The following is a 26,415-nucleotide window of genomic DNA, read 5'->3' on the forward strand; positions in this document are numbered from 1 at the left end:
CGGCCGGAGGGAGGGAGGGACGACGGAAGAGCAGCAAAAGAGGCGCGTGCTGGGAAGGGAAGGCAAAGGCGGGGGGGGGGGGGTGGGCTCGCACACTTCGACGGAAAAGCGCCTGACCCGAAGGAAACTAAAGAAATTTTAAAAAAAAGTGAAAAAGGCGGGAAAGGCTAAAAGCGCCTCGCGGCTTCGTCCCTCGCCCTTTCTGAGGGGCCCCTAGGGGCCCTGCCATATAGCCAGAGTACCCAGAATAACAAGGCAGAATAACCCACAATGTCTATCTGAGGGCCCCTTTTACACAGCTGTAAAAAATCCCACCTTGTCTGCTTTGAACTGGAATATATGACAGTGTGGACCCAGGGCCCTTCCACACACCCATATAATCCAGGCCCCTTCCACACAGCTGAATAAAATCCCACATCTGCTTTGAACTGGGATATATGGCAGTGTGGACTCAGATAAGCCCCCGTGATGCAGTGGGTTAAACCCTTGTGCAGCAAGACTGAAGACTGACAGGTCAGAGGTTCGAATCCGGGGAAAGCTCCCTCTGTCAGCTCCAGCTCCCCATGCAAGGACATGAGAGAAACGTCCCACAAGGATGGTAAAACACAAAACATCCGGGCGTCCCCTGAGCAATGTCCTTGCAAACGGCCAATTCTCTCACACCAGAAGCAACTTGCAGTTTCTTAAGTTAGTCCACACACACACACACAGAAAACCCAGTTCAAAGCAGATTTTCTGCCTTGATATTCTGGATTATATGGCTGTGTGGAAGGGCTCCCAGAATATCAAGGCAGATAACCCCACAATATCTGGTTTGAACTGAAATATATGGCAATGTGGACCCAGGGCCCTTCCACACATCTTTGTCCGTAGACGCCTCCAAGGTCATGTGGCCAGCATGACTGCATGGAGTTTTCAAAGTGCTAGGTTGGCAGAAGCTGGGGCTAACAATGGGAGCTCACCCTGCTCCCCAACACAAGTTATCAAATAACTAGCCCACTTCCACGGCCTAACTCAATGCACGAGGAAGGCCTAGCTGGCCATTTTCCCTTGCAGGATTGTTGTGAGGGGAAAATCAAGTGGCGCTTTCCAGAAGGAACACTGTTTTGTTTCGTCTTAATGTCACATCACACACTCTGCAAGTGCAGCATTCTTCCGAATAAAGCAGAGAGTGTTTGAGGATCGGATGTTAATAGGGAGACCAAGATGCTTGCTTATAAAGCTATTGTCCTTCCAAGTGTATCAAAACGGACCATCTACAAACATCACAATTGACTTCTCCATCAGCTTTGCCTCTGAAGAACCTGCCAATCTCTTTGGAAGACAGGCGGACAAATGTCAGCGTGCTGGAAGAAGCAAAGACCACCAGTATTGAAGCGATGCTCCTCTGTTATCAACTCAGCTGGACCGAAAGCTACATTGCCCGAATGCCCAAAGATCATAGTCTCCCAAAGTAGTTATTCTACTCCCAACTCAAGAACGGAAAACAGAATGTTGGTGGACAGGAAAGGACATTGAACAATGTGCTTAAAATAACAAAGCCAGTGGACCTGATGGGATCCCTGCTGAAATCTTTAAAGGGGGTGGACCTGGGAGAAAAGAATAAAGAGGAAGAAGGCGCTTCAAGCCAACCCTTGTTGGAGCCACCTTCCATCTGGAAATGGATGTCCTCATTGTGGAAGAACATGTGGGTCAAGAATGGGTCTCCACCGCCAAGACCCTATGCTTGGAAGACCATGATGATGATGTCCAGCACCGCTCCCTACTTCTTGGGTTTTTTTTTTAATTCCTCATATCTTGTCCTCTGAAGTGTTTTTGGACTGCAATTCCCATCAGGGAGGGACAATGGGAGGGGCAGCCTTGTCCTGGCTTGAAAGGCCTGAAAAGGAATGTTGTTTGGCATGACTTTGCAGCAGTTTAATGCAATGGAGCCCCAGCTCAAGGAACCCTGGGAGTTGTAGTTTGCCTTAAGGAGAGAAGGCTTATCCAACTACAACTCCCAGGATTCGTACAGAGACAGCCCTCATTCCACCTCCTCAGTCCAAAAGGATGTGCTTTAAGAGGGGCAGGGTTTCTGAGCAAGCGCAGAGTGCACTCCTCTTACAGCTCTTTCCAAATAGCCTTTCTGATAGGCTTTTGGCCTGCATTTGAAGAGAAGACACAAAGGATCAGTCTCTATTGCAGAGTTAATGCAGCTTGACTGCACTGGAACTGCCTTGGCTCCATGATGTGGGACCCTGGGACTTGTAGTTTGGAAAAGGAGGCTAAAGATTCCATTGCCTTGAGCCATGTCAGTTCAAGCGGTGCCAAACTACATTAAGTCTACAGTATAGATGGACCCAGAGCTTTTTGTATCCCAAAAGGAACTGTCACTCGCTTAAAAGTCTTCAATGTCTGACAAGTAACACTATCAATTCCTTCTACAGAAAAAAACAGTCCAAGCCCTGGTTTGAAACACCTTGCCTGAAAGACAGAAAGCACATCTATACTAACACAACATACAAACAATCTACAAACCCAACAAGAAAATCCAACAAATGCTACGTTCAGCAAAGGACAAGAGGGATCCTCTCACCTCTGCAGGAGTCTACTGTATACCATGCAGCTGTGGACAAGTCTACATAGGGACCACCAAACGCAGCGCCCAAACAAGAATCCAGGAACATGAAAGGCACTGCAGACTATTCCAACCAGAGAAATAAGCCATAGCAGAGCACCTGATGAACCAACCTGGACACAGCATTTTATTTGAGAACACAAAAATGCTGGACCACTCTCACAACCACCATGTCAGGCTACACAGAGAAGCCATTGAAATCCACAAACATGTGGACAATTTCAACAGAAAGGAAGAAACCATGAAAATGAACAAAATCTGGCTACCAATATTAAAAAATTCTAAAATTGCAACAGCAAAAACAGCAGAGAGAAAAACAGGCAGGGACATCTAATCACCTTTCAAGAAGAGTTTGCTCCAGGCACAGTCAGCCCATTGTATGCTAATCAAGGTGGTCAGTTGAAAGATTCACACCTAGCCCAACTTACAAAAGCCCTTTGTCTCACCCTGGTCATTCCACAGATATATAAACCCCTTTTTTCCCAGCTCCAGCAGACCTCACCTCTGAGGATGCTTGCCATAGATGCAGGCGAAACGTCAGGAGAAATGCCTCTAGAACATGGCCATATAGCCCGAAAAAACTCACAAGAACTGACACATCTATACTGTCAAATGAATGCAATCTGACCCTGTTTTAACTGCGACAGAGCCCTGGACGTTGTGGCTGGGCACTATCTTTGGCCTCCTCTGCTCAAGAAAGCCAGGGCTTTGCTAAACTACAACTCTGGGGCCTTTGCTGCATTCAGAGAAAGACAGAGCGACCCAGGAAAAGGTCGTTTTGACCCAACTCCTTAGGATCATTAGCTGCTTCCCCTCCTCTCCGCGGGCTTTACATATTGCCTGAGCAACATGTTGCATAATCCAAGTGTTTTTGTGCAATCCAAGCATGGATAAAAGAAGCCGAATGAAAAGAGTTAAGATGACTGTTATTACGAATAATAGCCGGATGCAACTCTCAGCAATTCTTAATAATAAGAAGGAATGGACAAGTGCTGGGCCCGAGTGCCACCTGCTGGCCACTTGAACACCTCAAAGCCATCTTGGGCTTTTGTCTTAATCCACCTTGGAAAAATGGCCTTTTGGGGATTGTGGCTTCCAATGCTGTCTGCGGATGCTAGGTGTTGTTATCTTTTGACCCCCAAGTGGCTGATTTAGAATCCCGTGGATATAGTATCACATGGAACCGAGCTATTTCTTAAGGTAGCAATTAAATTAATGGAGAGCCAGCCTGATAATGTAGCTGGAGGCTAGCGATCTGTGTCCGTGTCATCGATGGACCGCTGGCTGACCCTTGGGCAATTTCCTGGTACATCTACAGTCACTCAGTGCGATTGTCCACAATGCTCATCTCGTCAGGGGAGTTAAAAATAGGAATTAGCAGGTAGGGCGTAATTGTGTATATTGGCCTTGTTTATGCAGCAATTACCTCCATTTCGCTGCACTTACTCCCATTTGTTGGTTAATGGATCTCAATAGCCACTCAAGACCAATCCGGCTCAAAAACACTTCACTGTGCCCAGCTTTGTCTGTCCTAAGGTGCTCTTGGGTGAAAGCTGAAAACAAGGATGCTTTAATTGGCCATAATTGGGTTTGGCTGAGGCAACCATCCACGTAACCAGCAGGTGGCACGGCCGCTTCACCGATCAGGCCAGGGGAAGAAAAGGGGATATTTCCAATAAAGTGGTGGACCAAAAGCTGGACTGATGAAAGCAGGCAATGCTTTCTGACGACAGCGGCTGGGGGGGGGGGGGGGGTCCTGCTAAATTTGATGTTCCAAGTCACCTTTGTTTTGGAGCAGGCCTGGGCCAACTTGGGTCTTCCAGGTGTTTTGGATTCCTAACAGCCTCATGCCCTTTCCTTTTCTCCCTCAGCCACTTAAGCAGAAAAGGAAAAGGAAAGGGCCTGAGGCTATTAGGAATTGTGGGAGTTGAAGTCCAAAACACCTAGTGGGCCCAAGTTGGCCCATGCCTGCTTTGGAGGCTCTGAATAATTCCTGGATGAAAAGCAGAAACTGCTTGTTTTGCTAGGAAATTGTGAACGTGGTCGGCAGGGGGCACTGCAAGCCTAGTTATTGGCTCGGCTCCTGTTCCCTGCCATTACTGATATTCTTGGTAGAAAAATTTGCTCCCTCCAGTTATTGGGATTTCAAAGGCAGCAAAAATGTTGCCAGCTTTTAGTCCAGAGACCATTGCAGTCCTATTCAGATATGAGGAAGGTTGTCAAAACTGGCCACTAGGGTGGAGACACTGACTTGGATCTGTTTCCTCTTGCATCCATGTCATATGTGATCCCTTGTGGCCCATGAGTCTAATTTCTTCCAAGGGGAGAGTCTTGGCAGTGAGTCTGCAAATGACTGTAGAGACTTGTTCTGGATCAACATGGTCTTCAATTTCCAGGTGGAAGGTGGACCAGATAAGGGTTTGCTTGAGGCAGTGCCTGATTTACCATTGTGCTTAGGTGTGGTTAAGCACAAGGCACCGCTGGCCAGGGGAACCCATCTTCCTCCCCCCCCCCCCCAAATGTTTACAATGGATTTTGCTTATGTGGTGCAATTTTTAAATTCAAAAGCATTCTATTTCAGAACAATTCCAGACACAATGATAAAGTTGATAGTCTATGGGAGTCTGCCACAGAGCAGGCAATGTAGGCCTACCAGGCCTCCCTCCTTCAGAGCCTACATCAGGGGCCTCATAACATAACGTTTGTCCTAAATTTGGCACTGGCTTGAGGTGCCTTCTTCCTCTTGGCATATTTTTCCCTTTGTTTCTGCCTCTTCAAAATCCACAGCACTGTTGGCAATAGCTGGCCTCCATTAGACACTTAAAGGCAAGGTTCGCTTTAAGCCCATCTTAAAATATCTTTTGCTGTCCACCGACATTCCATTTTCCATTCTTGAAGCAACTGCTTTGGGATATGGTGATCTCTGGGCATTCAGACAATGGGGCATTAGATCCAGTGAAATTCTTGGAGGAGGATCATGGCTCCAATACTGGTGCTCTTTGCTTCTTGCAGAACGTTGACATTTGTCCATCTTCTTCCTAAGAAATTTGCAGGATTTTTTGAAGTAACAATGCCTGCTTATACAGCCATTGTCCTTCCAACTCTATTGTACGCCTGTGAAACATGGGCCATCTACAAACATCCCTCTCCAACAAATTCAGTTCTGCTCACCAATGGCTCCTCTTCCTCCTGGAGGGAAGGGATTTTTGAGATGCCACTGTCCTGGGCCCAGGGCTATTCAATCTCTTTATCAATTACTTGGATGACAGAACTGACAGCACGCTTATCACATTTGCAGGTGACACTAAAGTGAGAGGGATAGCTAACACTGTAGAGGATCAGGATCCAATATTACCTAAGAAGATCAGAGAGCTGGGCCAAGACTAACCAAACATATTTTGAAAGGGAGAAAAGTATGGTGCTATACTTTGGCAATGAAAATTAAATACACAGGTATAGGATGGGTGACACCTGCCTTAAAAACAGTCCATGGGAAAGTGATCTAAGAGTATTTGGTGGAATATGTTCCCTTGGAGTCCATTGGAGTCTCCCTCCTTCTCTGGAAGTTTTTCAACAGGGGCTAGATGGCCCTCTGTCAGGAGGGTTAGGATGTTGTCTTCCTGTCTGGCAGAAGGGGGTTGGAAAGGATGGCTTTAGGGCTCCCCTCCAACTTGAAGATTCCATTGTTGGGACCAGGAAATGTAAAGTGAATTTCACAAAGAATAGATTAAAGAATGGGGGGCTCTTCCACACAGCCCCATATCCCAGAATATCAAGGCTGGAAATCCCACATTATCTGAGCGTGGACTCAGATAACCCAGTTCAAAGCAGATATCGTGGGATTTTCTGCCTTGATATTCTGGGATATAGGCCTGTGTGGAAGGCCCCTGGGTTAAAAGAAGGAGAAAGAGAAAGAGTAAGGGGATTTGGGAAAAGATAGTGTTGCTATGCGTCGCTAGGACAAGACATCTCGGTGAGAGGTAGAGATCAGAGTGACCCGATAGAGATGGAAGGGGAAAAAGTGTGCAATAATGGTTTACAGAAGAAAGAGAAACAAAGGATGTTTAGAAACAGAAAGAGACATAGGGCCTTCCAGACATCCCTATATTTCAGTATATCAGGGCAGAAAATCCCACAATATCTGCTTTGAACTGGGTTATCTGAGTCCACACTCAGATAAGGTGGGATTTCCTGCCTTTATATTCTGGGATATAGGGCTGTGTGGAAGAGCCCACAGAGGTGCTGAGTTGAAGGATAAAGTGAGAGGGGAAAATTACAGACAGGGAAGAAGGGGGAAAGGGACATTTTGATTTCCTGAGGACATGTGCATGTTTGTGTCAATTTGGGACTATAAAACCCATGATTGAGAAACAGTTAAATGTGGTACTCACTTGACTTGATTGTAGACCACTCCTTAGTTCCTCTGCAGAATAAAATATTGTATTTTTAAACGCATTTTTAGTTTTTGATTGGGAAGTAAAAAGACTAGAGATATTGTGGCACTGTGCATCAACACTATGATATACCTATCATCCCTTTCTCTCAATTCTCTCTCTCTCTCTCTCTCCATCCTATCTATCCTGTATCTGGGGCTGGCTGGCCCTCTGTTGGAAGGGCTTGGATGGTGACTCCCCGTCTGGCAGAAGGGGGTTGGACTGCATGACCCAGTGGCTCCTTTCCAACTCTAGGATTCCAAGATACACCCATCATCTCTATCTCCATCCCCCCTTTCAATCTGGCTATCTCCATCCTATCTATACCATCAATGGCTGGGTGGCCCTCTGTCGGGTGGGCTTGGGTGGTGTATCCCTGCTTGGCTGAAGGGGGTTGGACTGTATGGCCCTGGGGGCCCCTTCCCACTCCATGAGAGACCTAACATCTCCCTCTCAATCCTATCTCTCTCTCTCTCTCTATCCTATCTATGGCTAGATGTTCCTTTGTTGGGAGGGCTTGGGTGATGCCTCCCTGCCTGGCAGAAGAGGATTATACTTGGCGACTCTGGAGTTCCCTTCCCACTCTAGGATTCTATGATATACCTATAATCTCTCTTTTAACCCTCCATGCTCTCTATCCTATAAATGGCTGGGTGGCCTTCTGTTCGGAGGGCTTGGGTGGTGTCTCCTTCCTTGGCAGAAGAGTGTTGGACTGAATAGCCCTGGGCGCCCCTTCCAGCTCTAGGAATCCATAATATACCCATCATCTCTCTCTCTCTCTCCATCCTCTCTCTCAATCTCCCACTCTCTCCTTCCTATATATGGCTGGCTGGCCCTCTGTCAGGAGTACTTGAATGGGTGTCTCTTTGCCTGGCACAAGGGGGCTGGACTGGATAGCCCTGGGGGACCCTTCCAGCTCTAGGAATCCATGATATACCATCATCTCCCTCTCTATCCTCTCTCTCAATCTCCCCCTCTCTCCTTACTATTTATGGCTGGCTGGCCCTCTCTCAGGAGGACTTGAATGGGTGTCTCCTTGCCTGGCAGAAGGGGGTTGGACTAGATGACCCTAGGGGCTCCTTCCAGCACAGGGAATCCACGATACACCCATCATCGCCCTCTACAACCTCTCTCTCAATCTCCCCCTTTCTCCTTCCTATTCATGGTTGGCTGGTCCTCTGTCAGGAGAACTTGGATACTTGGATGGGTGTCTCCTTACCTGGCAGAAGGGGATTGGACTGGATAGTCCTGGGGGCCCCTTCCAGCTCTAGGATTCCATGATACACACATCATCTCTCTCCATATTATCTCCCAATCTCTCCCCCCCCCTCCCCTGTGTCAGTCGCTTCTGGTGCGAGAGAATTGGCCTTCTGCAAGGACATTGCCCAGGGGAAGCCTGGATGTTTTGTTTTACCTTCCTTGTGGGAGGCTTCTCTCATGTCCCCGCATGGGGAGCTGGAGCTGACAGAGGGAGCTTATCCACGCTCCCCCCGGATTCAAACCTCCAACCTGTCGGTCTTCAGTCCTGCTGGAACAAGGTTAAACTATCGTGCCACTGGGGGCTCCTTAATCCCGCCCTCTCTCCATTCTATGTATTCTGTCTATGGCTGGCTGGTCCTCTGTCGGGAGGGGTTTTAATGGGCGTCTCCTTGCCTGGTAGAAGGGGATTGGACTGGATGGCCCTGGGGCCTCCTTCCAGCTCTAGGATCCCATGACACACCCATCATCACTCTCTCTCAATCTACCCCTCTCTCCGGCCTATCTATCGCTGCCTGGACCTCTGTTAGGAGGGTTTGGGTGGGGTTTTCTTACTTGGCAGAAGGGGGTCAGACTGGATGGCCCTGGGTCCACCTTCCAGCTCTAGGATTCCATGATACACCCATCATCTCTCTCTCCATCCTCTCTCTCAATCCCCCCCTCTCTCCTTCCTATCTAGGGCTGACTGGCCCTCTGTCAGGAGGACTTGGATAGGTGTCTCCTTGCCTGGCAGAAGGGGGCTGGACTGGATAGCCCTGGGGGCCCTTTCCAGCTCTAGGAATCCATGATATACCCATTATCTCTCTCTCTCTCTCCATCCTCTCTCTCAATCTCCCCTCTCTCCTTCCTATCTATGGCTGACTGGCCCTCTGTCAGGAAGACTTGGATAGGTGTCTCCTTGCCTGGCAGAAGGGGGCTGGACTGGATAGCCCTGGGGGCCCCTTTCAGCTCTAGGAATCCATAATATACCCATCATCTCCCTCTCCATCCTCAATCTCTCCCTGTCTCCTTCCTATCTATGGCTGACTGGCCCTCTGTCAGGAGGACTTGAATGGGTGTCTCCTTGTCTGGCAGAAGGGGGCTGGACTGGATAGCCCTGGGGGCCCCTTTCAGCTCTAGGAATCCATGATATACCCATCATCTCCCTCTCCATCCTCAATCTCCCCCTCTCTCCTTACTATTTATGGCTGGCTGGCCCTCTGTCAGGAGGACTTGGATGGGTGCCTCCTTGCCTGGCAGAAGGGGGCTGGACTGGATAGCCCTGGGGGACCCTTCCAGCTCTAGGAATCCATGATATACCATCATCTCCCCCTCTATCCTCGCTCTCAATCTCCCCCTCTCTCCTTACTATTTATGGCTGGCTGGCCCTCTCTCAGGAGGACTTGGATGGGTGCCTCCTTGCCTGGCAGAAGGGGGTTGGACTAGATGACCCTAGGGGTTCCTTCCAGCACGGGGAATCCATGATACACCCATCATCGCCCTCTACAACCTCTCTCTCAATCTCCCCCTCTCTTCTTCCTATTCATGGCTGGCTGGTCCTCTGTCAGGAGAACCTGAATGGGAGTCTCCTTGTCTGGCAAAAGGGGGTTAATCTGGATAGTCCTTGGAGCCCCTTCCTGCTCTAGGATTCCATGATACACACATCATCTCTTTCCATATTCTCTCGCAATCTCTCCCACCCTCCCCAACCCCTCCATGTGAGTCGCTTCTGGTGTGAGAGAATTGGCCTTCTGCAAGGACATTGCCCAGGGGAAGCCTGGATGTTTTGATGTTTTACCTTCCTTGTGGGAGGCTTCTCTCATGTCCCCGCATGGGGAGCTGGAGCTGACAGAGGGAGCTTATCCACACTCTCCCCGGATTCAAATCTCCGACCTGTCGGTCCTGCCAGCACAATGTTAAACTATTGTGCCACTGGGGGCTCCTTAATCTCCCCCAAGAGACCTCATGGGCCATCCAGTCCAACCCCCTGCCAAGAAGCAGGAATATTGCATTCAAATCACCCCTGACAGATGGCCATCCAGCCTCTGTTTAAAAGCTTCCAAAGAAGCAGCCTCCACCACACTCCAGGGCAGAGAGTTCCACTGCTGAACGGCTCTCACAGTCAGGAAGTTCTTCCTCATGTTCAGATGGAATCTCCTTTCTTGTAGTTTGAAGCCATTGTTTCGCGTCCTAGTCTCCAGGGAAGCAGAAAACAAGCTTGCTCCCTCCTCCCTGTGGCTTTCTCTCACATATTTCTACATGGCTATCATATCTCCTCTCAGCCTTCTCTTCTTCAGGCTAAACATGCCCAGCTCCTTCAGCTGCTCTTCATAGGGCTTGTTCTTCAGACCCTGGATCATTTTAGTCGCCCTCCTCTGGACACATTCCAGCTTGTCAATATCTCTCTTGAATTGTGGTGCCCAGAATTGGACACAATATTCCAGGTGTGGTCTAACCAAAGCAGAATAGAGGGGTAGCATTACTTCCTTAGATCTAGACACTATGCTCCTATTGATGCAGGCCAAAATCCCATTGGCTTTTTTTGCCGCCACATCACATTGTTGGCTCATGTTTAACTTGTTGTTCACGAGGACTCCAAGATCATTTTCACATGTACTGCTCTTGAGCCAGGCATTGTCTCCCATTCTGTATCTTTGCATTTCGTTTTTCTTGCCAAAGTTGAGTATCCTGCATTTGTCACTGTTGAACTTCATTTTGTGAGTTTTGGCCCATCTCTCTAATCTATCAAGATCGTTTTGAATCCTGCTCCTGTCCTCTGGAGTATTGGCTATCCCTCCCAATTTGGTGTTGTCTGCAAACTTGATGATCATGCCTTCTAGCCTTTCATCTAAGTCATTAATAAAGATGTTGAACAGGACCAGGCCCAGGACGGAATCCTGCGGCACTCCGCTCGTCACTTCTTTCCAGGATGAAGAGGAAGCATTGGTGAGCACCCTCTGGGTTCGTCCATTTAACCAATTACTGATCCACCTCACCGTAGTTTTGCCTAGCCCACATTGGACTAGTTTCCTTGCCAGAAGGTCATGGGGGACCTTGTCAAAGAAGGCCTTCCTGAAATCCAGGTACGCTACATCCACGGCATTCCCCGCATCTATCCAGCTTGTAACTATCGAAAAAAGAGATCAGATTAGTCTGGCATGACTTGTTTTTGATAAATCCATGCTGACTATTAGCGATGACCGCATTTGTTTCTAAGTGTTTGCAGACCACTTCCTTAACAATCTTTTCCAGAATCCTGCCTGGTATTGACGTGAGGCTGACCGGACGGTAATTGTTTGGGTCATCCTTTTTTCCCTTCTTGAAGATTGAGACCACATTGGCCCTCCTCCAGTCTGCTGGAACTTCTCCCGTTCTCCAAGAACTCTCAAAGACGATTGCCAATGGTTCCGAAATGACTTCCGCTAGTTCCTTCAGTACTCTAGGGTGTAGTTGATCTGGCCCTGGGGACTTGAACTCATTTAGAGCGGCCAGGTATTCCTGGACGACTTGTTTCCCAATTTGGGGTTGGATGTCCTCTGATCCCTCATCCACTCCATCTTGCTGAGGTTGAAGATGACTTTCTTTTTGTGAGAACAGCGAGGCAAAGAAGGCATTAAGTAGTTCTGCCTTTTCCCTACCCTCTGTCAGCATTGCCCCATCTTCTCCTCGAAGAGGCCCTATCGCCTCCTTGTTTTTCCTTTTTCTACTGACATAAGAAAAGAAGCCCTTTTTATTGTTTTTAATGTCCCTGGCAAGCCTGAGCTCGTTTTGTGCTTTAGCCTTGCGGACCTTTTCCCTATAGGTGTTGGCTATTTGTTTGAATTCTTCTTTGGTGATTTCTCCCTTTTTCCACTTCTTGTGCATGTCTCTTTTGTGTTTTAGCACAGTTAGAAGTTCTTTGGACATCCATTCTGGCTTCTTTGCACTTCTCCTATTTTTTCTCTTTGTTGGCACAGTTTGCAATTGTGCCTTGAGTATTTCACTCTTGAGAAATTCCCATCCATCCGTAAGTCCCTTGTCTTTTAGTATCTGTGTCCACGGAATGCTGCTCAGCGTTTCCTTCATTTTTCGGAAATCAGCTCTCCTAAAGTCCAAAATGCGGGTTTGACTTGTCTTAGTTTCGGCCTTCCTTTGTACCTCAAATTGCAGGAGCACATGGTCACTTGCCCCTAAGGATCCGACCACTTCAACCGCATCGATCAGGTCCTCCGCATTTGTTAGGATGAGATCAAGAGTAGCCAACCCCCTTGTTGCTTCTTCTACCTTCTGGACCATGAAATTGTCTGCAAGGCAAGCGAGGAATTTGTTGGACCTTGTACACTCTTGGCTGAGTTTGTTTTCCAGCAAATATCAGGATAGTTGAAATTGCCCATGACTACTACATCTCTTCTCTGTGCCTGTTTTGTCAACTGTTGGCAGAAGACTTAATCAAGTTCTTCCTCCTGGCTTGGTCGTCTGTAGTAGATGCCTACAACGACATCTTTTTGAGTCCCAGTTCCCTTGATTCTTATCCAGATGCTTTCAAGCTGGTTTCCCGGATTGCTCTCTTGCATCTCTTCTGCAGCATAACAGTTTTTGACATATAAAGCTACTCCGCCTCCTCTCCCCTTTGTTCGGTTTCTGTGAAAGAGGTTATAGCGCTCGATGTCTACATTCCAGCGATAGGAGTCATCCCACCAGGTTTCAGTGATGCCTATGATATCATATTTGTGGTGTTGTGCTAAAAGTTGGAGTTCGTCTTGTTTATTTCCCATGCTCTGTGCATTAGTGTAAAGACATGTGAGCCCCTGAGATCTTCCCCTGAGCTCTGTTGGGCTTGGGTGGGGTTTTCTTGCTTGGCAGAAGAGGGTCGGACTGGATGGCCCTGGGAGCCCCTTCCAGCTCTAGGAATCTATGATATACCCATAATATCTCTGTCTCTGTGCTGTCTTTCTCCATACGATCTATCCTATCTATGGTTGGCTGGCCCTCTGTTGGGAGGGCTTGGATGGACATCTCCTTGCTTGGCAGAAGAGGGTCGGACTGGATGGCCCCGGGCCCCCCTTTCAGCTCTAGGATTCCATGATACACTCATCATCTCTCTCTCTCCATGCTGTTTTATCTCCATCCTATCTATCCTATCTATGGCTAGCTGGCCCTCTGTCGGGAGGGCTTGGATGGGGGTCTCCTTGCCTGGCAGAAGGGGGTTGGACTGTATCTCCCAGGGGTCCCCTTCCAGCTCTAGGATTCTATGATACACCCATCATCTTTCTCTCAGTCTCCCCCTCTCCATTCTATCTATCCTAACTATGGCTGCCTGGCCCTCTGTCGGGAGGGTTTGGGTGGGGTTTTCTTGTTTGGCGGAAGGGGGTCGGACTGGATGACCCCGGTGCCCCCTTCCAGCTCTAGGATTCCATGATACACCCATCATCTCTCTCTCTATGCTGTCTATCTCCAGCCTATCTATTCTATGTATGGCTGGCTAGCCCTCTGTCTGGAGAGCTTGCGTGGTGTCTCCTTGCCTGACAGAAGTGGGGCTTGCCTGGGTGGTCCTTGGGGTCCCTTCCAACTCTAGGATTCCATGATACACCAATAATCTCTGTCTCTCTCAGCCCGCTCTCCCTCCATCATATCTATCTATGGCTGGGACAGGCCCGTAGCCAGGATTTCGTTTCGGGGGGGGGCTAAAAAAATTTTCAGGGGGGGTTTCGGGGGGGGGCTGAGTTTCGGGGGGGGCTGAGTCTGAGTGAAAGAGGGTCTAGCCTAGCAAACCTTTTGTATCATTACCCCAATACCCCCATGCATATGGGATATATTGAGTATGGTGATCAGATCATGATATGAATAAACATAATGGTTTAAATAATGCACCAATAAGGCCTTTTCGCGAACCACCATGAAAATTTCGGGGGGGGCTGAAGCCCCCCGAGCCCCCCCCCTGGCTACATGCCTGGGCTGGGAAGAGGCAAGGGACGAGAAAGAAGGGGGGGGGAGGAAAGAAGGAAAGGAGGAAGGAAGAAAGGAAGAAAGGAAGGGAGGAAAGAAGGAGGAGCCGGAGGAGGAGGAGCCGGTCCGGCCCCGACAGAGCGCGGACAAAGGAGGTGGCAGCGGAAAGGGCACCGGCGGCTGGGGGGCATTGTCCCTCTCCCGGGAGGCGTCCCAGGTGAGGAGGGAGGGGCAGTGGGGCGCTCTGCACATGGGCAGGGGCCACAGGAAGGAGGAGGAGAAACAGCGGGGGAGGGCAGATTTCAGGAACCAGCTGGCCCCCAGTGGAGATGCCTTTCTAGGGCCTGGGGGATGAAGCTTGGGGGAGGGCAGCCGCTAGGATCCCGTCTCCTGGGTGGCATTTGGATGGCTCCATGACCACAGACTGTGTCTCCTGAAGCAAATGAATGCAAAAACCACCTTCAGGTGATGTGTATCATCAAGTGTCTATGGGCGCACCCACACTGTAGAGTTAATGCAGTTTGATGCCGCTTGAACTGCCCTGGCACCAGCACTTTGGGGCAGAGAAGGCCAAAGAGCTGGCGGAACTACAACACCCCTAATACTCTGTAACACAATGTTTGTTCCTGGGTGAGAAATGTCATTTCCTAATTGTTTATATTATAAAAACAAGGGAAAAGTTTATTAAACTGCACAAACTTTGGGTTACTGTGAGTTTTCCAGGTTGTGTGGCCATGTTCCAGAAGCATTCTCTCCTGTCGTTTTGCCCACATCTATGGCAGGCATCCTCAGAGGTCTGTTGGAAACTAGGCAAGTGGGGTTCATATATCCGTGGAATGATGTCCATCCAGGGTGCAAGAAAGAACTCTTGTCTGTTGGAGGCAAGTGGGAATGTTGCCATTGGCCTCCTTGATTAGCATTGAATGGCCTTGCAGCTTCAAAGCCTGGCTGCTTCCTGCCTGGGGGAATCCTTTGTTGGGAGGTGTTAGCTGGCCCTGATTGTCTCCTGTCTGGAATTCCTCTGTTTTCTGAGTGTTGCTCTAATTTTAGAGGTTTTTTAAAATACTGGTAGCCAGCTTGATTTGTATTGAATGGCCTTGCAGCTTCAATGCCTGGCTGCTTCCTGCCTGGGGGAATGGCATTGGTGTCAAACTGCATTGATTCCACAGTGCAGAGTATGAAACACCCAGAATAGCACATGATGTCCTTATATGTCAAGACAGGTATTCCAAAATCTGTAATCAAGCTCCAAACCACTTCTGGACCCAAGCATTTTGGAGACGGGAGATTCGACTTGTGATAAAATATCATACCAAGTTCAATAAGGAGAGAGCCAAGGAAAAGAGTCCTATAAGTAACTTGTGATTGCATGCCTCCAAGGAAACTCTGACTTCTTGCGACCCTATCTTGGTGTGTAATATAGGCCCAGGTACGCCATTGGCATACAGCCATGTTTATATGTGTAGCCTGGTAAACAGCCCCATAAATGCAATGGGTCTGCTGAGATTTACACCTAGAGAGACACACCCATATATAAATTTATAGAGACATGCCTGAGGGTTCCAGGTTACTGGGTTAGTAGGTTAAGCTGGCAGGCCGCAGATGGAGAACAAAAGAAAGGAGGCCTCATTTCGTTCCTTCCCTTACACCACGCATAGGCCAACTTGGGCCCTCCCTCCAGGTGTTTGGACTTCAACTCCCACAATTCCTAACAGCCTCAGACCCCTTCCTTTTCCCCTTCAGCTGCTTAAGCGAGGAAGGGGCCTGAGGCTGTTAGGAATTGTGGGAGTTGAGGTCCAAAACACTTGGCAGGAAGGCCCAAGTTTGCCCATGCCTGCCTTACACCCATCATTAGCTCCCAAAGTCCAAGCCTCAAATTGCTACCCCACTTGAGGCTGAGAGAGTGTGGCTTGCCAAAGGTGGGCACTGGTGGCTGAGCAGGGATTTAAACCCAGCTCTTCTAAAGTTCCAAGCCAATGCTCAAAACTGCGGCACCATGCTGGCTCCAGACTTTGCCGCTAGAAGATCTGATCTTGCGTATTGCTTCTGAAAGATACAGACTGTCTTGGAGCTTTCAACTTTGGAACAGGTGGCCTCATTGAAAATCTCTGTAGGGCTGCATTGTGGCATTCCCAGAGTCAATACCCTCCCCTCTTGTCTGTCAAACCTGAAGGCTTCCCTCTTTAAGTCTTTTGGAGAGAACACTATTATGGGCACCTTCTAAAGATATTGCGGGCAATGAGGATTCTTGGGAATGTTATTTTCTTGATAGGAAATGGTTATGTCTCTTGCCTCAGGGGCCCTTTGAAAGAGAGGTCTCCCGCTCGCCCTTCGAAGAGAAAATTGGCATTTCAGCTGGCATCGCAGGTCCGAAATGCTCTCCTTGGCACAGCGGTTCAAGGCGTGGGGAGTCTTTCCCTCTTTAAAAGGCCCCTGAGGCAACTCAGAAAGCAATTTGGATTCCAGCACTAGGAAAGGGCATTCCAGAATAAATAGCAATGCCTCCCTGCCTCCCATTTCACAGAAAGTCAAATGAATGCAGTTTGACATTGAGTTTTAACTGCTCAATACTATGGGATCATGGGAGACGAGGCAGGGCACTGGTGCCTCCCCAAACTACAACTTCCACAATTCCATAGCATTAAGCCAGTGTTTCTCAACCTTCCTAATGCCGCAACCCCTTAATACAGTTCCCCAGGTTGTGATGACCTCCAACCATAACATTATTTTCATTGCGACTTCATAACTCTAATTTTGCTACTGTTCTGAATTGTAATGTAAATATCCGATATGCAGGATGTATTTTCATTCACTGGACCACATTTGGTACAAATACCCAATACACTCAAATTTGAATACTGGTGGGGTTGGGGGGAGGGATTTATTTTATCATTTGGGAATTGTAGTTGCTGGGATTTATAGTTCACCTACAATGAAAGAGCATTCTGAACTCCACCAACAATGGAACTGAACCAAACTTGGCACACACATCTCCCATGACCAACAGAAAATACTGGAAGGGTTTGGTGGGCTTTGATCTTGAGTTTTGGAGATGTCGTTTACCTACCTCCAGAAAGCACTGTGGACTCAAACAATGATAGATCTGGACCAAACTTGACACAAATACTCAATATGCCAAAATGTGAACACCGATTGAGTTTGGGGAAAATAGACCTTGACATTTGGGAGCTGTAGTTGCTGGAATTTATAGTTCACCTACAACCAAAGACCATTGTGAACTCCCCCAACAATGGAATTAAACCAAATTTGGCATACAGAATGCCCATGACCAACAGAAAATACTGGAAGGGTTTGGTGGACATTGACCTTGAGTTTTGGAGATGTAGTACACCTCCCTCCAGAGAGCACTGTGGACTCAAACAATAATGGACCTGGACCAAACTCTACATGAAGACTCAATATGCCTAAATGTGAACACGGGTAGAATTTGGCAAAAATAGACCTTGACATTTGGGAGTTGTAGTTGCTGGGATTTATAGTTCACCTACAATCAAAGTGCACTCTGAACCCAGCGCACAATGGATCTGCACCAAACTGGGCACACTACCTACATGGCCAACATTGAATACTAGTTGGGTTGGGGGCTATTTTTGAATTCTGGGAGTTGTAGTTCACCAACACCAAAAAGGAAGAGGACAGGCGGAAAGACTTTCAGCCTTCTCTGCCAAAAGGGTTCCTAAGAACATCAGAAAATTGTGTTTTCTGATGGTCTATGGCGCCCTTCTTAAACCCCCCTCATGACCCCCCAGGGGTCCAGACCCCCAGGTTGAGAAACACTGCATTAAGCTATGGCACTTAATTAATTAATTAATTAACCTTATTTATACCATAGCTTTCTCACCTCAAAGGGGACTCAAGGTAGATTACAAGCTCCAGCAAAAATTCAATGCCAGCAAAAATTCAAGGCCACATCATAGACATAACAATAAAACATACCCTATCAACTATAAAAAGGTAAAACATCTGAGCAATTAAATCACATAAATACAATAAGACAGATTAAAATGTACTAAGTGCCGAGTGTTAATTTCCATGCTTATTGATTTTCCATAGTCATTATTCAAGCTGTTGAAGTCAAATTCTGTATTATTCTATTCTTCAAATGCCTGTGTGAAAAGCCAGGTCTTTAGCTTTTCCTGAAAACCAGGAGGGATGGAGTTCGCCTGATTTCACTGGGGAGGGAGTTCCACAGCTGAGGGGCCACCACTGAGAAGGCCCTGTCTCTCATCCCTACCAATCACACTTGCAAAGGGGGTGGGAATGAGAGCAAGGCCTCCCCAGCAAATCTTAAAGCTCTAGTTGGCTTATAAAGGGAGATACATCCAGACAGGTAAGCTAGACAAATGCAGTGGGGTCAAACTGCATTGATTCAACAATTTCGCAGCTTGGGAGCTCTCCTGGATTCATCGCTGAGTATGGAACCCCAGGTTTCGTCGATGTCCAGGGGAGCATTCGCACAATTAAAACTTGTGCACCACTTGCACACCTACCTTAAGAAGCCAGAGTTGGCCACGGTGACCCACTCTCTTGTTACATCTTGAATAAACTACTGCAATGCACTCTATGTGAGTCTGCCTTTGAAGACTGTTCCAAGTAGTCCAGTGGGTGGCAGCCAGATTCCACAATGGAGCAGTGTACAGGGAGCACACAACTCCTCCTGTTCTGTCAGCTCCAGTGGCTGCCAGTCTGCTAATGAGCACAGTTCATAGTGCTGGCTTTAGCCCAGTGGTTCCCAACCTTTTTTTGACCAGGGACCACTTTGACCAGGGACCACTCTCCAACATTAGTACCAGTACGGTTACGAATAAGTTTTTGGTCAACTCTAGATTCGGTTTGGGGTCCTGGTTCAAAAAATTGGATAGACCACATCAGCTCTAGTTTCAGATACAGAACATATGCCATGGTCAGTGACAGGGAAGGAGCGGCAGGTAGCATGAAAGGAGCAGAAATAAAATAAAATAATAAAGAGGAAGGAGGCTCGCAGACCAGAATTTCGTCCTCGCGGCCCACTGGTGGTCCGTGGCCCACAGGTTAAGAACCACTGCTTAAGTCTATAAAGCCCTAAGGTTCTGGCCCAACATACCTGTCCAAATGTATCTCCCTCTATGAGCCAGTTAGAATGTTAAGATAGAATCATAGAATCATAGAATCAAAGAGTTGGAAGAGACCTCATGGGCCATCCAGTCCAACCCCCTGCCAAGAAGCAGGAATTGCATTCAAATCACCCCTGACAAATGGCCATCCAGCCTCTGCTTAAAAGCTTCCAAAGAAGGAGCCTCCACCACACTCCGGGGCAGAGAGTTCCACTGCTGAACGGCTCTCACAGTCAGGAAGTTCTTCCTAATGTTCAGATGGAATCTCCTCTCTTGCTGGGGAGTCTCTGCCCTCGGTCCCACCCCCTTTGTAAGTGCGACTGGTGGGGGCGAGAGACAAGACCTTCCCGGTGGTGGCCCCTCAGCTGTGGAACTCCCTTCCCAGTGACATCAGATTGGCCCCATCCCTCCTACTTTGTACACATGCGTTCAGGGAGTAGTGGAATATGGAATTTGACTTAAGTGTAGCAGCTTGAATATTGACTATGAAACTAGGCACTATGTTTTAGATCTGTTTAATTGTATTTATATGTTATAATTGTTTTTATCATTACAGATGTTATATATGTTTATTTGTATGCATAATGCAGCATTGAATTTTGCCATAATCTGTAAGCTGCTCCAACCCCCCTTTGGGGTGAGAAGAGCGGGGTATAAATATAGTAAATGAATAAATAAATAAATAAATAAATAAATAGTGTTGAGGCACCCTAAGGCTGGATCTATGCTGCCCTGTATCCCAGGATCTGATCCCAGATTACCTGCTTTAAACTGGATTATATAAGTCTTCAGTACCGGATAATCTGGGATCAGATACTGGGATATAGGGCAGTGTAGATCCAGCCTTAGTATTTTGAAACAGTCCAGAGGGCACACAGCTTGAGCTAGCTCAAGGGATCTGTCTGCCTGAGCCCAGGCAGCCAGGTGCTCGTCTTTGCTTCCAAGGATTGGTAAACAAAGTCGGCCTCCCGAAAACAATGGGAGCTTGAACAGAGCCTTGAGCAAGAGGTCCCTGATTGAGAATGAAGAGGGCAGGATTCTTCTGTCTCAAATGGCCTGGGTGATCACTTTACCCCTTAAAGTGACCAAAGCAATTCTTGTTTATGTTTTATTCCTTCCTTTAAGAAAACAGTTTGCTGAGGTTAGTACAGAGGAAGTGAACGGGCTGATTTTTTCCTTGTTTCCCTTTTGATGACCCGGTGAACAGGAGTCACTGGCTAGATAAATTTTCCTCTCCTGTGTCATGAAGCGGTCACTGCCCCATGAGCGTGAGTGGTTGCTTTGTGGGCCAAATGTGTCCTACATGTCAAGGCCTGGAAGAATTTGGGAGGCCAGTATCTCTCACTGATGATGTGTCAGCACCTGGCTATTTAAGGAGGATGAAAGGTTCCATCTTTCTCTCTCCTGCATGACTCATTGTGAATATCTGTGTATTCTGTATGTGACTAGCTGAGGATCTGATCATTTGTAAGGACAAGCCTAAAAGTGGATCTGCGTATCCTGATTGTACATTTGTATATATTGCAACAATGAAGATTAAAGCCACTGGGTATTTTGGATGAAAAGAAAAAAAGAATTTGGGAGGCCATGGCAGTTCCCATCATGCTGCTGCTGCCTCACTGGGGCTGCATCTGTATTGTAGAATGAATGTAGTTTGGCACCAATTGAACTGCCATGACTCAAGGTGATGCCATTCTGGGAGCTGCAATTTGGTGAGGCACTAGTACTCTTACCCAGAGAAGACTCAAGCCCTTGTGAAACTCCAAATCCTAGGATTGCATAGCATTAAGTCCTAGCAGTTAAAGTGACGCCAATGCATTCATTCTACAGTGTAGAGGCACTGATAGGAGCTGTTGCCCAACACAGATGGGACCAAAGTTTCCGGTTCCAGTGATCTGTGAATTCTACTGTGGATTGGTGCCAGTTGCCCGGCTCTAAGGCCCCCTCTTCCCAATGGCCTAGATTTTCCCTGGCAAGACTTTCTCATCCTCTCATGCTGGAGTGGTTCAAAACAGCGAGGACCCCATAGCCAAAAAACTTTGCTGCCAACTTTTGGAAATCCAAACACAAGCAATGGCAGACAGTTCTTTCAGAGGCTGGCATTCTTCTCTTCTTTCATTCTGGACACAACAAGGAAAGAAGACAAAACCCTGGCTAGTCTAACAAAGTAAAAAACCACATATTGAAAAGACTGAAGGTGCTGTATAACATCAAGTTATACTATGCAGATGCCCAATGGAGGCATTACTTTCTTTCTTTTTTTCTTCCTCATTCTTCTCTGTTCTTATATTACAGCGAAAGGGTGGCATCCCTACTATAAAATGAATGTAGATTGATCCTACCTTACCTGTCATGGCTTAATGCCACAGAATCCTTGGAGTTGTAGTCTGGCCAGGCACCGGCACTCTTGGGTAGAGAAAATTAAAAGTCTTGAAAACTGCAACTTTGAAGACTCTGTGGTATTGAGCCATGTCTGTTAAACCAATGCCAAACTACATTAATTCTGTAGTGTAGGCACAGCAGAATCTCTTCTATCTAAAATGGATTCAAGTCAGCCTTGGGGACTGAAGGCTCCGGACAATGGGACTTGTGCTCCCAGATGTCTGTAGGAGTGGGAAGCTTACCTTCAGACTGATGCTGCGGAGGTGCCAAAGTTGGTGGAGGGCTGGGAGAGATAGATCTGTTTTCCCTTGACACTGGCAAGCCTTATGAAGAGTTCTGGGAGGCGGGTGCTATGGAAGCAAAGCCAGGGGATAATTTTTCTGAGATTTACTGAGGAAATTCAACACCTCCCATCTGGTGCAGAAGACCAGATTTCGGTTAGTTCAGGATGGCTTTGAGAACTTATGATGCCTTGCTCTTTTTTCCTTCTCTCTGTTTTAAATGTTGAGGCACAGGCCAACATGAAGCTGAACGAGAGGAGCTTGACCTTCTATGCCACCTGTGACTCGCCCACGGACCACGCCGGCGTCCTCTACAAGAAAGGGGAGCGCAACACAGCCTACCACCGCCGCTGGTTTGTGCTGAAGGGAAACATGCTCTTCTATTTTGAGGAGCGGGAGAGCCGGGAGCCCGTGGGGGTCATCATCCTGGAAGGCTGCACGGTGGAGCTGTGCGAGGCCAGTGAGGAGTTTGCTTTTGCCATCCGCTTTGAGGGCGCCAAGTCCCGCACCTATGTCTTGGCTGCCGAGAGCCAAGCTGCCATGGAGGACTGGGTCAAGGCCCTCTCAAGGGCCAGCTTTGGCTATCTGCGCCTAGTGGTGAGGGAGCTGGAGAAGCAGCTCGAGGAGATGCGCAGGGATCTCTCCACCGGGCACCGGGTCCAGAGGCGGGGACCTCTTTGCCGAAAGAACCAGACAGCGCCCAACTTGGAACTGGCAGTGCAGGAGAAGCCTACGATTCCACTTTGTGTGCCGGCCAAAGAAAATGGCTGCGCACTCTGGAATAATTCTGAAGGCTTGGCCAGTCTGCCGGCAAGATATACCTCCACTGAACCCTGGGGTACAAGGACTTGCGGGGAGGGCAGCCATGATGGGGGGCTCAAGCCACCTCCTTTGCCACCTCGGAGACGGGCCCTCTCAGGCCATTCAGGGGGCACCAACGGCCCCGGCTTGGATGGCCCAGTGTGTCCAAGTGTGGCCTGTTTCTCCAAACTCCATAACTGGTATGGCAAGGAGATCCTGGAACTGCGGCGGGTCTGGCTGGAGGGGCAAAAGGGCACCAGTCTCTAAGTGTGCCCCTAGCCTAAGCCAGGCGGTCTCCAGCCTCTGTGACTAAGCCTCAGCAGTTGGAAACCCTGGCTTCCTACCTACCTACCTTCTAATGACAATGCATATTGTTCAGTTCTTGAGAAAAGCTGCCACAGGTACCAGCTCATCCCTTCCTGTCTGTCAGCTTAAAGAATCGAGCCAGTGCCTCTTAGTTAGTGTTCGCTGGGAGACTTCCTCAATCAGAAATATCTCCTGGAAAATGCCACCATTTACATTATAATGAGGGGCCTTCAGCTAGTTAGAAAGAAAGAGGACCTGCCTTTCAGGACAATCACAAGCAAAGCATGAACTGAAAAACCAAAGCCAAATCCTGAGTCGGGGTCAGTGTTGGTGAGGTGCTATAGCATTCAAGGAGGCAGTTCAACCATGGTTGAGATACACCAGGAGCAGACATGTTGTAGAGCAGACATAGGCAAACCTTGACCCTCCAGGTGTTTTGGACTTCAACTCCCACAACTCCTAGCCTCAGGCCCTTTTATTTTCCCCCTCAGCCACTTGGAGGGTCAAGGTTTGCCCATGCCCACTGTAGAGCCATTTTTTTGTGGCTGCTGAAAACTCTCACTTTGCAAAAACCACGACTACAATTTCCTTCCTTTCTCTAGAACCTCATCTTCCTATGTACCCTATAATATGTCAAGAACCTTCCCCGTGCTCTTTCAAGAAGCCTGGGAGGTAGAGCCATAGCGACTGTTCCCACTTTACAGGAGGGGAACTAAGTGAGAAAAAGGGATCTGCCTCAAGGACACAACAGCAGGCTAGCGAGCTCTGCTTTCAGCCTACCTCCTTGCAAAATGCTTGGTGCTGTTCTGTTTGTCATCACTGGGAGCTGCAGAAGCCAAGGCTCAAATCTGAATTAATCATCATTGAGTAACTCTCTGTCTCGCTCTGTCTTTCTGATCTACCTCGCAGGGGTGTTCTGGGGATAAAATAGAAGAGAAGAAGATTGATTGGCCATCAACTTTTGTCTTCTTCTGAGAACCAATACACACCAGAAGTGTCTTGGTTTCTGATTTCTGCTCACCCAGCCCTCCAACAGCACAAAAGGCAAAACCCAGCTGGGAAGCAGCCATGGAAGGGAGACTTTTTCTGGGCATGGGGAAGGAAGCACAGCAGATCAATCCTTTCCTGTGCAAGGAAAGCAGGGGAGGACTTGTCCAAGTTGGGCATGGCTGTGGGGAGAGAAAACCACAGAGGAGGAACGATAGCATGGGAAGGCCCAGATTGCAAAGAAAAACATTGGATGACTTGTGGCCACAATGGAGAACTGAACTTTTATTGCCTTCTTTTATTGTCTTTATTCCTGTCACCACTTGGCCCTCTTTTTCAAGAGGGTGGAGGTGAAATCTGCACATCCTTCCTGGTGAAAACTGTAGAATGCATTGTCAAAGGCTTTCATGGCCAGAATCACTGGGTTACTGAGTTTTCCAGCATGTCTGGCCATGTTCCAGAAGCATTCTCTCCTGACATTTTGCCCACATTTATGGTGGGCATCCTCAGAGGTTGTGAGGTCTGTTGGAAACTAAGCAAGTGAGATTTATATCTGTGGAATGTATACAAAGGCCGCAGTTACACACTGGGTTAAATCGCTAAACTGCAGAACTTGCTGACTGGAAGGTTGGCAGTTCGAATCCATGGGATGGGGTGAGTGCTCATTGTTTGCCCCAACTTCTGCCAACCTAGCAGTTCAAAAACATGCAAATGTGAGTAGAACAATAGGTACCGCTTTGGCGGGAAAGTAATGGTGTTCCATGCAGTCATGCCGGTTACATTACCTAGGAGGCGTCAACGGACAACGTCGGCTCTTCATCCTAGAAATGGATATGAGCACCACCCTCAGAGTCGGACTTGACTAGACTTAATGTCAAGGGGAAACCTTTACCTTTATATAAACCCCACTTGCCTAGTTTCCAGCAGACCTCACAACCTTTGAGGATGCCTACCAGAGATGTGGGTGAAACGTCAGGAGAGAATGCTTCTGGATCATGGCCGGACAGCCCAGAAAACTCGCAGCAACTCATCTTCTCTGTAGCATTGCTAACAAGCAGTCCGGGGTGCCCTTTCATGAGTTCTGCACCATCTTTGCTGGATGAAGATGGCAGTGAACTTGGAAAGCTTTGAAACTAACCGGGAATAAGACGTTTGTAAATGAAAAGTTTCATCTACCCTCTGCTTCTTCCCAGTTAGTCTCAAAAGTACTACAATATCCCTTTGAATGTTGGAAGAAAATGGCTTATCTGGTTATTTATTGCATTGTGCTGTTTTTAAAGAAAGGATTGATTTTAGAGTGGTCCAGAATTTAAAATGTTCCTGTTGAAATGCCTCTAAAACTGTCTTAGGCCCCTTCCACACAGCTGAATAAAATCTCACATTTTCTGTTTTGAACTGGAATATATGTCAGTGTGGACTCAGACAAACTAGTTCAAAGCAGATATTGTGGGATTTTCTGCCTTGATATTCTGGGTTATATGGCTTTGTGGAAGGGCCCTTAAAAGGTCTTTCAAAGGGAGCTTTGAAAATTGTGAGAAAAACATTCATAGTACACCAGTTGGGTAATTTCACTTGAAAGCGTTGTGCTGGTGAGTTCAGGTACTTTTTAGATATCCCGGCCTCTTTTTTGGTTCTCTGGCTTTTTGAAAACAAGTTGAATGCCGTTTATATAGTTTGTGTAGATAAACAGCTGAGTCAGAACAGTTGGCCTCTCCTTTTTACTAGCAATATTTAGATTTCCAGGCTTATATTTCTAACCCAAGCTCCAACATTCTGAGTGATTTCTAATTAAGCAGCCATGGATGGTTCATTTCTTCTTGTGTGGCAGAGTTACAAAGGTCCATTCAAACACTGAAACACAACATATCAATGTTCTCTCCCAATTGTTCACATAAAGTGAAACATGTGGTTGGATTTACTTTTGCCAGCATGTGCATAGCAAGCTGGGCGAGTGTGTATGTTGCTCTTTCAGGAACATTTTCAATTCCAGAGAAAAACTGCAGGCTGTGTTTGGACTGATCCAGAATTACTTCCTTCTTTCCTGCCACCAAAAGACACAAGTGACCTGGGCATGATTTGGTGAGACTCCAGGAGTTGTAGTCTTCCCAAGGTTGTTTGCACCATCCTTCAGTGTTTATCGCTGTCACTCTGTTGTAGAATGCCTTCCAGCTCCTGACCCAGCCTACCTCACAGGGCATTTGTGAGGATCAACATGCAAACCGTGCCTGGGTTCCATGCACAATGTGGTGTATAGAAATGTAACAAGTAAATAAACATTCTAGAGTTGCACACGAAACCCGATTTCATTTGGACATTCGTTCTTTCGTTCCTTT

General features: G+C 47.7%; 1 protein-coding gene across 2 annotated transcripts; it reads left to right on the forward strand.

Moving 5' to 3' along the window:
• Window positions 1-14,324: 14,324 nt before the first annotated feature.
• On the forward strand, window positions 14,325-26,378 carry PHETA1 (PH domain containing endocytic trafficking adaptor 1). Of its 2 annotated transcripts, none has more exons than XM_060786043.2 (2): window positions 14,325-14,428; window positions 22,217-26,378. In XM_060786043.2, the coding sequence occupies exon 2, from the start codon at window positions 22,229-22,231 to the stop codon at window positions 23,054-23,056; it is 828 nt and encodes a 275-aa protein (XP_060642026.2). In that variant the 5' UTR covers window positions 14,325-14,428; window positions 22,217-22,228; the 3' UTR covers window positions 23,057-26,378. The 2 variants fall into 2 exon arrangements, with proteins under 2 accessions (XP_060642026.2, XP_060642025.2); XM_060786042.2 differs by having other exon boundaries at window positions 22,223-26,378.
• Window positions 26,379-26,415: the final 37 nt, after the last annotated feature.

This window comes from Anolis sagrei, chromosome X (assembly GCF_037176765.1).
Source record: "Anolis sagrei isolate rAnoSag1 chromosome X, rAnoSag1.mat, whole genome shotgun sequence".
Lineage (NCBI taxonomy): Eukaryota > Metazoa > Chordata > Lepidosauria > Squamata > Dactyloidae > Anolis > Anolis sagrei.